Below are 12512 nucleotides of genomic sequence, written 5' to 3' on the forward strand. Positions count from 1 at the left end.
GCACACTGTCCCTAGCTCTCTAAGGTCATGAAAGTCACCTAGAGTGGAAGGCTCAGCCAGGGACCCAGCACTGGGGACTCATACCCACAGCCTGACTATTGTTAATACTGCAATGTTAATACAGCTGTCTTTCCTGCACATCTAACTTGAGCTGAGGCCTCTGGGAAAGTGAGCGTTTCCCATGTGACCCATGTTACTAGAGCGAGAAGGTGGGACCATTGGCTCTCACCTCTGAGCTGTGTGGAAAAAGCCACTGTGTTCACATTTCCCAAACAGTGTTCTACAGAGTTCTGCTGTCCTGGAGGACAGAGAGCGATGTTCTGTGAGCAAACAAGCATGGAAGATGCTGATTGCTACACCCTCCTTTTAGAGATTTTTCACATATTCCTGCATATTAAAGGCTTTGAGCAGTCCTATAATCCACAGGCCTGTTCAATTTTGTTTGAGTCTTTTCTAAACTGATTAGCCCATGATTTACTCCCACTCCCCTCAGCACAACTACAAACATTTCCCCCTAAACACAAATTTGGAAATGCTGCTCCATGGTAATCAGTGGCTTTCAGCTCTCAGACATGAATAGTGTTTATGAAACGCTATTTGGTCAGGTAATTATTTTAGCAAAGTTATTTTTGTGCTTTTTCCTTCGTAGTAAAATCACCGGTTAGTGGCTTAGGAAGAGATTTCTCTTCCTTATTTCCACAATTGGAAACATCTTCAGCTAAAAGAGAAATACAAAAGGATGGATTCATTTTCACAAATTAAAATTACTTAAATTTCAAATGAATTCACATTTCATTGCATGACTCATCAAGGAACAAAGCAGGCAGGGTATAGCAGAAAGATTTCCCCCTCTTGAAACTGGAACGTCTGGGCCGTACCCCCAGAGCTGCTTCTTACTGGCCATGCAACTGAGGGCATGCTACCACTTTTCTGAGCTCAGTTTCATCACCTCTACTCATCAGGATAATATCTGCCTTGTCCACCTCATAGGTGTGCTGTGAGGATTAAGTCAGAAACGTCAACACGTTTTGTACACTGTAAAGTTCTACGCAAATGTACAGTATTATTATTAGAAAATATATTACAGGCTTATTGTAAAAATGCCACTAAAATAAAGAAAACCACAAAGCTAGAAATAATGAGTGAGATGGGAGGGGTTCGAGAGCTGCACATGTCTTAAATTTTTGTTTTTCAGTAAGATAAAATACCCAACTTTACTATCTACCTGGGAGGATCACAGCTCTCCTGAGTCCCTCCTCTGGACTCAGCCCTCTGGCTAGTCCTGTCAGGTCTCTTGTCCTCCAGCAACTCAAGACAGAAGGCACAATTGGTGGACCTGGGACCCCTGACATCAGTCAGTACAACTACCCTGTTTCACAAATGGAAACTGGTCTGGAAAGGGGGTATAACTTGTTCAAGTCACAAAATTCATGGTAGTGTTTTCCAAGCTGATTGTACGATGATCTTACTAAGCAGAGATTTAATCTACCCCCCTCCAAATGCCAGCATTGAGCCCTCACTGAGTCCCCATGAGCTGTCTGCCCAACTAGATACAGTACATGGTAAGAAGATATACAATGATCCTTTTCCTATCAGCAAATTCAGGAGCTCAGAGTTATCACCTGTCTCTATAACTTCAGTCAACTATGGAAATCCCTGGGAGAGCTTGTCATGATGTCACTTTCTTGTTGACAGAAGGTTAGCACTGCTACCACCAGAAACAACCCGGGTCTCTCCTGATACCCACCCTCTGAAGCCTGCCCAGTGCAGGCTGCACCCCTACCCTTCATTAGCCCACTTCACCCCCTCCCCCAACGTGGGGTGCCTGGGGCTGAAGCCTCTTACAGCAGGCCGAAGAGCTCCCTGTAGCTCTCGTCGCCTTTCCCTTCTGACACCATGCTGTCCAGCTTGTCAATCAGCTCGGCCTCCACCTAGAGGGAAGCAGAGATTTTGTAAACCCCAGCTGACCTCAGAGGAAGGATGGGAAATCCAGCCCCTGTGATAGGTGAGGATGGTGGGGAACTGCTTCCTGATTTTCTCCTTGTACCAAATAAATTCTAGAGAAGGCAGGATCTCATCTACAGTACTTAGAAACCACTCTGCCTCCTCTAATCAGGAAGGGCTCCCATTCCAGTGGTTTAAATAAGAGTTGAAACTTACACATATGTCTCAGATACTCTTTTCCCAGCCTAGGGGCAAAGGCAAGGACTCTCTGGAGAGAGTATTTTGGATCCCAAAGAAGCCTTTGTCAAATGTTTTTCTTTCTTAAAAAAATGTTTATTCAAAAGAATTTGCATGTATAAAATACATTTGGTTAGAACTTTACCCTCTATCAGCCAGTCACAAAGCATGATTGCTGGGGGGTCTGGTCCTCATCTTAATGGCTGGCATTAGTCTGGCTTAGGGAGATGTGTTTCCTTCAGAGAGTCCCCTTCAGGAGAAAAGGCTCTATCCTTTGTCCTCATAGAACCTAAAACCATTGGAGCTGCTGCCCCTGCCGCCGCCTCATCACTGGGGTCCCCTGCATTTGTTATTGGTTTCCTAAACCATGAGGAGCAATAATGCATTCATTCCTACCCCACTAATCTGCAAGGCGTTCAACAGTGTTTAGACACTTCTCTAATAGGCCTGCACTTTGAGGTGAGAAATTAGTTTTAAGTGGTGTGAGATAAAAATCTTTTAAACCATTCATTAGCCTTTAAAATGTGGTATTGTACAATTATTTATATAGATATTTTATATAAACAAAAATGGCATGGCTGCATTTAATAATGAGCAAAAGCATTTTCTCACTCCACATAGGGCCAGAATCCTAAAGCAATGAAGTAATACAAAAAATAATTGAATTAGGAAATTCATCGAAGGCAATTATGGTTTCTGAAATCCTACCAGCAGAAAATGAGAAGGGATGAATAAATATGGCCCTTTTATAGTGGTCTGCTACGGCCAGGATGGAGACTGTTGTACATTTATGTTTGGCCTAATGGGTCAGCTGTTTGAATATACTTTTCAGAGGAAATACAAAGTCTGAGATCAGGGGTCCTTAGGGATTAAGGCAATCTGCCTGTCTCTGTGTGGAGAAAAGGCACCAGCAGGGACTTGCCTGGGGTCATGAAAAGTCAGGTTGGGATCTCTCTTCACACATACAGGTACAGGCTGTGCTTTGCAGAACAGGGCAAGGGTGGGGAGGGGACCTGGAGCAGCAGGGGGTACAACAGTGCAAACATGCCTGCAGCAGTTCCCTGGAGTTCTCAAAATGGGCCCCTGGGCCAACAACATCAAGCACCAGAGATCTTATTAGAAATACAAATTCTTAGGCTCCAGTGGATCAAAAATTCGAGGGTTGGAGGGCAGCAATTTGTGTTTTAACAAGCCTTCCAGGTCGTTCTGACACTTACTCAATTATTAGAACTTCTGTATTAGGCAAAGGAGCTGGTGACGGAAGGATTTAGGGACATTACTTCCTCACTCCCTGCAGTGCTGATAAAGGAAGAAGTTACTAATCAACCGCCTAAATGTGTACAAAATATTTACCTCTCTCTCTAAGCCTACATTTCCGCATTTGTGAAATGGTAATGGCGGTTAACATTCCTCTCCAGTGTCACTGTGCCCTAGCTCTTGGGAAGTGCTCAATGAAAGCTAGTTTTGATTTTCATCTTCATGAACCCATCATGTCTCAGGCATGGGTTCTAAGAAATATAAGCACAAGAAATAGTCCTGGGCCAAATAACTCATCATCTGGTAGAGGAGGCAAGAATAACAGCTGACACAGCTCAGCATGGGCAGTGCTTGGATGGGGCACACACAGAAAGAGTGGCCTAGGGTCTGAGTAGTCTACAGACAACATGGGTTGTCAGAGAGAAATAGTGACGTAAAAAGTTAAGAAATGTTTTTGCTCTTTGATCCAGCAATTACAGGTAAGAGATTTACCTAAGGAAATAATTTAAAATGGATATTTTTTTGGTAATATTAACAGCAAAAATTTGTAATGAACCTGAGTTTCTAAAACTAGGAGCCTGGGAATTCTCTGGTGGTCCAGTGGTTAGGACTTGGTGGACGGGGCACTTTCACTGCCACGGGCCCGGGTTTGATCCCTGGTCAGGGAGCTGAGATCCTGCAAGCTTCAGGGCACAGCCAAAAAACAAACAAAACATCCACAAAACCTAGGAGCCTGATTAAACACACTGTGGTCCAATGTGTGCAGTGGAATACCACACAGCCTCTAAACTGACAATGCAGTGCTGAGGAGCATTACCTGACGTGAAGAGATAGTGATGACAAGGCAGTACTCAAAAAGGGAGATTAGAAACATATACACAATGGTTCCAAAAAACCAATGTACACAATGATCCCATTTTTTTACGTAAAATACTCTATGCATTGGAAAAAGTCTAAAAAAGATGTGCCCAGCCCCTCTCCCCCACAAGTTACTAATAATACAATTATGAGTTAAAATTTTTCACTATAGCTTATTTGCATTTTAATTTTCTACATTAAATAAGTACTGTTTTTATAATTAGAAGAAGTATTTTTGGTAGGTGGTGAGAAGTAGGGGAGGAGTTAACAGAGCCAAAGCTGTGTAAAGCACAACTAGAACCAAGACCAAAAAGTCAACCGGATTTTGACGATTAAAAGGTTATTCAAGAGAGCAGTTTCAACAAAAGTGGGTGCACAATATACATTAGACTGAACCAACAGGAGGGTGGGAGTGGAAATGTGGGGATGAAACAGTAGATTACTTTTTTAAAATACATAATGGCAAAGGAAAGCAGCAGCAAGATTTTTTTAACCGAGATTTTGCTTACATGGCTTGCTGGATATCAATTATTCATGACAGTCTTACGGGGGGAAAGAAAGCTACCCATCAGCTGAGTCTTGAAGTGTGAGCCAAATGAGCTCCAACTTAGTCTTCCACAAAGCTAACCTTCCTTATTCAGTGTTAGTGATGGCGAAGCGCAGCCCAGCTCTTTTTTTAGTAGACTCAGATGACCCATGGTGCAGTTCTACAATGTCAGCTACTTCTTGGTAACTAGGTTCTCTCATTAGGCAGTTGCGTATTTGCACAATTAGAAGGCATATGTTGTACCAACACAGAAAAGCAACAGTTCTTTTCTGTTTGAAGTTATTATTTCCTGAAGTTCTAAAGGCATTAGTGCTGCACACGCTAAAAATGGATTCTTATCTTAAATACTGTTTACTCAAGATAGAGAGCATCTATAAAAAAAACCTAGAGCTAGCATCATACTTCAGTGAAACACTGAATGCTCTCCCCTAAGATTAAGAACAAGGCAAGGATGTCCACTCTCCTCACTCTTATTGAATATCACACCAGAGGCCCTAGCCAGTGCAATGAGGCAAGAAAAAGAAGTAAGAGGGTTTCCTAGGTGGTGCAGTGGTTAAGAATCCACCTGCCAATGCAGGGGACATGGGTTCGATCCCTGCTCCAGGAAGATCCCACATGCCGTGGAGCAACTAAGCTCGTGCGCCACAACTACTGAGCCTGCGCTTTAGAGCCCGTGAGCCACAACTATTGAGCCCATGTGCTGCAACTACTGAAGCCCAAGCGCCTAGAGCCCATGCTCCGCAACAAGAGAAGCCACGGCAATGAGGAGCCCGCATACCACAACGAAGAGTAGCCCCCACTCACCGCAACTAAGAGAAAGCCTGCACACAGCAAAAAAGACCCAACACAGCCAATTAAATAAATAAATAAATAAATAAATAAATTTATTTTAAAAAAAAGAAAAAGAAGTAAGAGGCTTACAGATTAGAAAGGAAGAAATAAAACTTTCCTTTTGCAGGTGACAGGATTATCTAAACATAAAATCACAAGGAATCTACAAAAAAGCTTCTAGAACTAATTGAGTTTAGCAAGGATGCAGGATACAATGTTAATGTACAAGTGACTAGCAGCAAACAACTGAATAGCAAACAATAGCAGCAAACAACTGAAAATTAAAAATTTTAAATCAGAATAATTTATAATAGCACCAAAAAACCAGGAAATACATATAAATCTAACAACATGTGCAAGATCTGTATGCTGAAACTACAAAACATTAATGAAAGAAATCAAAGAACACCTAAATGGAGAGATATACTATCTTCAAGGACTAGAAGTATTTATTAAGTACTATCAAGATATCAATTTTCCCAATTTGATCTATAGATTACGATGCAATCCCAATCAAAATCCCAGCAGGAATTTTTATAGATACTGACATGCTGATTCCGAGATTTGTAAGAAAAAGAATTGGAATAGCTAATACAATATTGGAAAAAAAAAAGAATGAAGTCAGAGGATTTACAAAACCTAATTTTAAGACTATAAAGCTACCATAATAAGGACTACATGGTATGGGTGACAGATTAGATGTATAGATCAATGGACTAGTGAGTCCAGGAAGAGAACCACACACAAATGGTTAATTGATTTTCAACAAAGAATATAGTCTTTTCAGCAACAAAAAGTTCTGGACATCCACATGTGAAAAAAGCAAAATAAAAAGCCTTGACCCACACTTCACACCTGATACAAACATTATCTCAAAATAGATCATAAATTTAAATGTAAAATTATAAAACTTCTAGAAGAAACATAAGAGAAAAAATTTTATGGTCCCAGGTTAGACAAAGAGTTCTCAGATATGATCCCAAAAGCATGATCCGAACAAGAAAAATAATGATCAACTGGACTGCATAAAAATTAAAAACTTTTGTTCTGTGAAAGACACTCTTTAGTAAATGAAAAGACAAGCTAAAGACTGGGAGAAAATATTAGTAAATCATATATTCAACAAAAGACTTACATTCAGACTATATAAAGAATTCTGAAAACACAACAATAAGAAAACAAACAGCCCTATTAAAAATGAGCACAAGTTTTGAATAAAATCATTTCACCAAAGAAGATACAAAGATGGTAAATAAGCACATTAAAAGATGTTCAGAATCATTAGTCATTAGGGAAGTGGAAATTAAAACCACAATGATATACAACTATACACCTATTAGAATGGATAAAATAAAGAGATCATATCAAATTCTGATGAGTATATGGATCAACTGGAACTTTCATCCACTGCTGTAGGGATTTTAAAATAGTATAGTTGCTTTGGAAAACAGCTTGATAGCTTATAAAGTTAAATATACGCTTACCACAGTACCCAACAATCCTACTCCTAGGTATTTACCTAAGAAAAATGAAAGTTTACATTCATACAAAACCTGTAGAGAAATGTTTCTTAGAAGCTTTATTCATAATTACCAAAAAGTGTAAATAACTCAAATGCCTTTCAAATGGTGAATGAATAAACTGCAACGGCATACCACTCAGCAATAGAAAAACTGATACATTTAACAAAATGGATGAATCCCTCAAAGGCATTATGCTAAGTGAAAGAAGTCAGTCTCAAAAGGCTACGGTCTACATGATTCCCTTTACATGATGTTCTGGAAAAGGCACACTTATAGTGATGGAGAACAGATCAATGGTTGCCATTGGTTGAAGGTACAGGAAGGGTTTAACTACAAAGGAACACAAAGATGGAATTTTTAGGAATTAAAAAAATCTTGATTTACGAGACTTTATGTGTTTTCCAAAATTTACAGAGCTATAAATCCCAAACAGTGAATTTTACTCTTTGTAAATTTAAAAATAAATAAAAATTAAAAAATTACTGGTTGCCTGGTCTGTTCCTCACTGTTACAGTCACTCACTCTAAGATCCCTGCTTCAGCCCAGAATCACAGGGTTGGGAGGGAGCTTAGCGCTGAACTGGTTACAGTCTCGAAGCCAAGTAGAAATTTCCCCTCGAGGCCTACAGGGAGCTTCTGTTTGAGAATCACCAACAAAGAGCAGGCCATCTTCAAAAGCAGGCCAGCTTACAGCAAATAATTTGTTCCTAGCAAGTTTTTCTTTTATTAGCTAAAATTTGGTTTTTCTACCACTGTTTTCTACCTATTGTTCCTAGTCTTATTCCCTGAAGCTATAGATAAAAGGGCAGGGGCCATCTCCTCCACCTTAGGGGTGGCAGAAGAACTATGCAGAGGGACAGCCTGAAGTCACTCAGTCAGAAGCCAAGGGCTTACACCTCATGGACCCACCCCTCTATGCAGGAGTCTGTGAAATTCTAGGCTATGAGAAGTCATCTGGTCTGGGCTCTAGCCCTAGAAATGCCCGGATAATACACATTGAGGAACCTCCAGAGAGAAAAAAAAACACACTCCCAGGACCTCCTCCTGAATGAAGCTGGGAGGTTACAGTCTCAGTCATTCTCTCTTTGATCAGAAGGTTCCTTTCACATGATGTTCAGTTCCTTTCCTCTGATTCTTTTCTGGCCTCTAACTTCTTGAAGAAAACCCACAAATCACTTCTGGTCAGTAAGTAAGGGGAACCCTTGAACAGGACTCAAGATGGCCAAGTTACAGCCCATTTCCACTGGAGCCATAGCCTGAGCATCTGGATCACACGCCTGGGCAAAAGGGGTCCATTCCAGGGGAGAGCACCCTTAACACTGCCAGGTGTTGTCTTACCTGTTTGAAGTTGCCATTTTTCCTTTGCTCCCAGTCCATCATGTCATGAAAGATGGGAATCATGATATTCCGCACTTCTGGCTGTGGGACCAGTGTGACACCCAGAAAAGGACCAATCATTCCCGGAATAAAGTGGATCTTATGTTCACCTGAACAACAAAACCCAACAGATATTAGTTTATGCTTGCTTTGCTCCTTCCACAGAAGCTTCCCCAATGGGGCCACAGCACATGATCTGATCTTCACTGGAAGCATCTGAGAACATAGCAAGCTCTCTCCTATGGATTTCTGAGATACCCCCGTCTCTGGGCTTTTTAGAGTTCATGGATTAAATTGGTCCAGTCCAGTTAAAACAAATGTTCAACAGGCACAAATTCTTTCAAAAGAATTTACTGGGAGGTTCTACAAACTATCTGAAAATCATTCTGAGGTAAAGGAACAGAGTTCACTACTCTAGACAGAATAGGATTTCTGAATACCCTGCAATAGTTTCAGATAGTCTGTTTACAGAGTGTAGAGAGGAAAATTAATCTCTTTCTGCTTAAACACACTGCGCTATCCCTGGGGTTTCTGCCTCTAGCCTGGAGGCATTTAAGTGATAAGGATGTTCAGTTCCCGGTCCAGCCACTAGAGGTCTGCAGTCCACAGGCCTCTTCTCTGCCTGTGCTCAAGTGTGCCCAACAGGCCTCCTCCTGAGTTAGCAGGAGCCTCCTGCATAGCCCTACCCTGACAGACTGGCTGAGAGACTCTCCATGTGTACCCCCCAACCCCCACTCCTTGTCTTCACATTGCATTTTTTTAAGAACTTTTATTGAGATACAGTTAACAGATAATAAACAGCATATATTTAGAGTGTACAATTTGGTATCCCAATCTCCCAATTCATTCCCCCTAAACCCTTCCTGCTTTCCCCACTTGGTGTCCATATGTTTGTTCTCTACATCTGTGTCTCTATTTTTGCCTTGCATTTCCTCTTTCACAGTTGTTAGCATTTGCCTTGTGTATGGAGGTGCTCCTATATTGGGTGCATATATATTTATAATTGTTATCTCCTCTTCTTGGATGGATCTCTTGATCTTTATGTAATGTCCTTTCTTGCCTCTTGTAGCATTTTTTATTTTAAAGTCGATTTTATCTGATAGGAGTATCGCTACTCCAGCTTCCTTTGATTTCCATTTGCATGGAATATCTTTTTCCATCCCCTCACTTTCAGTCTGTATGTGTCCCTAGGTCTGAAGTGGGTCTCTTGTAGACAGCATCTATATGGGTCTTGTTTTTGTATCCATTCAGCCAGTCTGTGTCTTTTGGTTGAGGCATTTAGTCCATTTACATTCAAGGTAATTATGGATATGTATGTTCCTATTACCATTTTCTTAATTGTTTTGGTTTTGTTTTTGTAGGTCCTTTTCTTCTCTCATGTTTCCCACTTAGAGAAGTTCCTTTAGCATTTGTTGTAGGGCTGGCTTGGTGGTGCTGAATTCTCTTAGCTGTTGCTTGTCTGTAAAGCTTTTGATTTCTCTGTCAAATCTGAATGAGATCCTTGCTGAGTAGAGTATTCTTGGTTGTAGGTTCTTCCCTTTCATCACTTTCAATATATCGTGCCACTCCCTTCTAGCTTGCAGAGTTTCTGCTGAGAAATCAGCTGTTAACCTGATGGGAGCTCTCTTGTATGTTCTTTGTCGTTTTTCCCTTGTTGCTTTTAATAACTTTTCTCTGTCTTTAATTTTTGTCAATTTGACTACTGCATGTCTTGGCGTGTTTCTCCTTGGGTTTATCCTGCCTGGGACTCTCTGTGCTTCCTGGACTTGGGTAGCTATTTCTTTTCCCATATTAGGGAAGTTTCCAACTATAATCTCTTCCAATATTTTCTCAGGTCCTTTCTCTCTCTCTTCTCCTTCTGGGACCCCTATGATGCGAATGTTGGTGCGTTCAACATTGTCCCAGAGGTCTCTTAGGCTGTCTTCAGTTCTTTTCATTCTTTTTTCCTTATTCTTTTCCACATCAGTGATTTTCACCATTCTGTCTTTCAGGTCACTTATTCGCCCTTCTGCCTCAGTTAATCTGCTATTGGTTCCTTCTAGTGTATTTTTCATTTCAGTTATTGTGTTGCATATCTCTGTTTGTTTGCTCTTTAATTCTTCTAGGTCTTTGGTAAACTTTTCGATCTTTGCATCCAGTCTTTTTTCAAAGTCCTGGATCATCTTCACCATCATTATTCTGAATTCTTTTTCTGTAAGGGTGCCTATCTCCTCTTCATTTAGTTGTTTTTCTGGGGTTTTATCCTGTCTCTTCATCTGGTACAAAGTCCTCTGCTTTTTCATTTTCTCTATCTTTCTGTGGCTGTGGTTTTCAGTTCCACAAGACGAAATACTGCTGATACTGCTTGATATTGCTGTCTGCCCTCTTGTCCACATTGCATTTTTGATGGTAGCAATACCTTTATTCAGGCCAGTTCAGCTCATCCCTCGATTTTTTTAATGAGGCCCTTCCATGGGAAGTGTGTGGTATGAATTTCCCTGTGAATAGCTTGTCATTTGGGACATGTTCCCAGAAGCCAGGGCCAGTCTTGAAGACCATGGGATAGGACTCTTCTCTTCCTTGTAATGGTGAAACCCAGTGAGCCATTTTCCAGAGCTCTGCTTTCAGCCCTTCAGAGACTAAGGAGACAAATTGCGGGCCTGTGTAGTGATTGTTACATTCAAGTAAAATCCATTCTTGAAAACAAGACAATGTCATTTCCACCAAAAACAATGAGGCAGGAATGGCTTTATCAGGCAAATGTGACATGTTTTTTGATTTCTTCCATTTTGAAAGCCTATCTAAAGAACAATTGTTAGCCCTGAGGCAGATTGTGCATATTCCAGTCTTGTTGCTAGTCCCATGTTTTCCTGGGAATTTCAAAGTCAACTTCAGGGTTAAAAATCTATACCCAGACGGCGCTGGATACAGGGATTGAAAGTACCGAAGTCAGAAAGCTGGTTTGGGGAAATGCATCCCCGCTCATGGACAGAAGGCCCTCGTGCTGGCAGGAATGCCTTGCACCTTGCTTGCTGCCTCTGGAGTTGTGACTGGGATGGTCAATGGAGGTCTATAAGATTTTGTGGTCATATTCCTAAGACTTTAGAGCCATGAGCTTAGTTGAAAGCAGCCTTCACTAGGAAGAACAGCAGCAGCTTCTCTAGCATCCTGACAGGCCACTAAGAAGCCTATAGTATCAAAGGATGGCCCACCTAGTCACCGGGGCAATCTAAGGACTCTACCAAAAACTGACAATTTGAGAGCCAAAGCAGTGGATATTAGAAAAGCTGTAAAGAGAAGCTGCCAAAAGAAAGGAGACTAAAATCAATCTCACCTAGAAGCTGCAATTCCCTTCTTACATGCAATCGGCAGCAGAAAGCTCATCTGCATGCCTGAATACCAGAGACCCAAGAAGTGTTTTAATCTTTATTAAAATGAATAGCTGCCCTTGCTCATGTGCGGAGTATTTCCAAGATCTATGCTTTTTGGGCCTGTATCATCCGGACTGGGACATGAAGAGCACAGAGGATCTTATAGCCTCAGATCTCATAGTCTTATAGCCTTATCTTCTTTTTTCTCCTTCTGACTTTTGTTCTCAAAAAAGGGATTGTGCCATATGTATCACTGGGGTCTTATTTTTCAGCTTAACTCTCCCTGCCAAGGGCTTTGTGCACATGTGCTACACTATACCATCCATCTGAGGTGTTATGTTAAAGATATGTAAAGATCTCTTGGGTCTGAATTAACATGCATAAAACCTGGGGGAAGTAATGAGTCTTGTCACTTTTTATTTGGCTATGCAATATGTGTGAGGGAAGAATATGGAGAAAAGACATACCCAAATTCTGCCACATGCTGAACAGCTCATAAGCCATCATCACACGCATGTCCCCATACCTGGGAATAGAACACAGGAACCAGCTATTAGTGGGAGAAGATTCAGGAAGACGGGGCTACAAA

General features: G+C 41.1%; 1 protein-coding gene across 1 annotated transcript in view; it reads right to left on the reverse strand.

Moving 5' to 3' along the window:
- DOCK3 (dedicator of cytokinesis 3) overlaps positions 1-12512 on the reverse strand; it is a 432492-nt gene that overhangs the window by 41002 nt on the left and 378978 nt on the right. The window contains exons 31-33 of the mRNA XM_057706148.1: positions 12391-12449; positions 8535-8683; positions 1846-1931 (exon numbers count right to left, since the gene is read on the reverse strand). Of these exons, the coding sequence (XP_057562131.1) occupies positions 1846-1931; positions 8535-8683; positions 12391-12449 (294 nt within the window). The remainder of the gene's footprint in view (positions 1-1845; positions 1932-8534; positions 8684-12390; positions 12450-12512) is intronic.

The sequence above is a fragment of the Hippopotamus amphibius genome, chromosome 13, assembly GCF_030028045.1.
Source record: "Hippopotamus amphibius kiboko isolate mHipAmp2 chromosome 13, mHipAmp2.hap2, whole genome shotgun sequence".
Classification (NCBI taxonomy): domain Eukaryota; kingdom Metazoa; phylum Chordata; class Mammalia; order Artiodactyla; family Hippopotamidae; genus Hippopotamus; species Hippopotamus amphibius.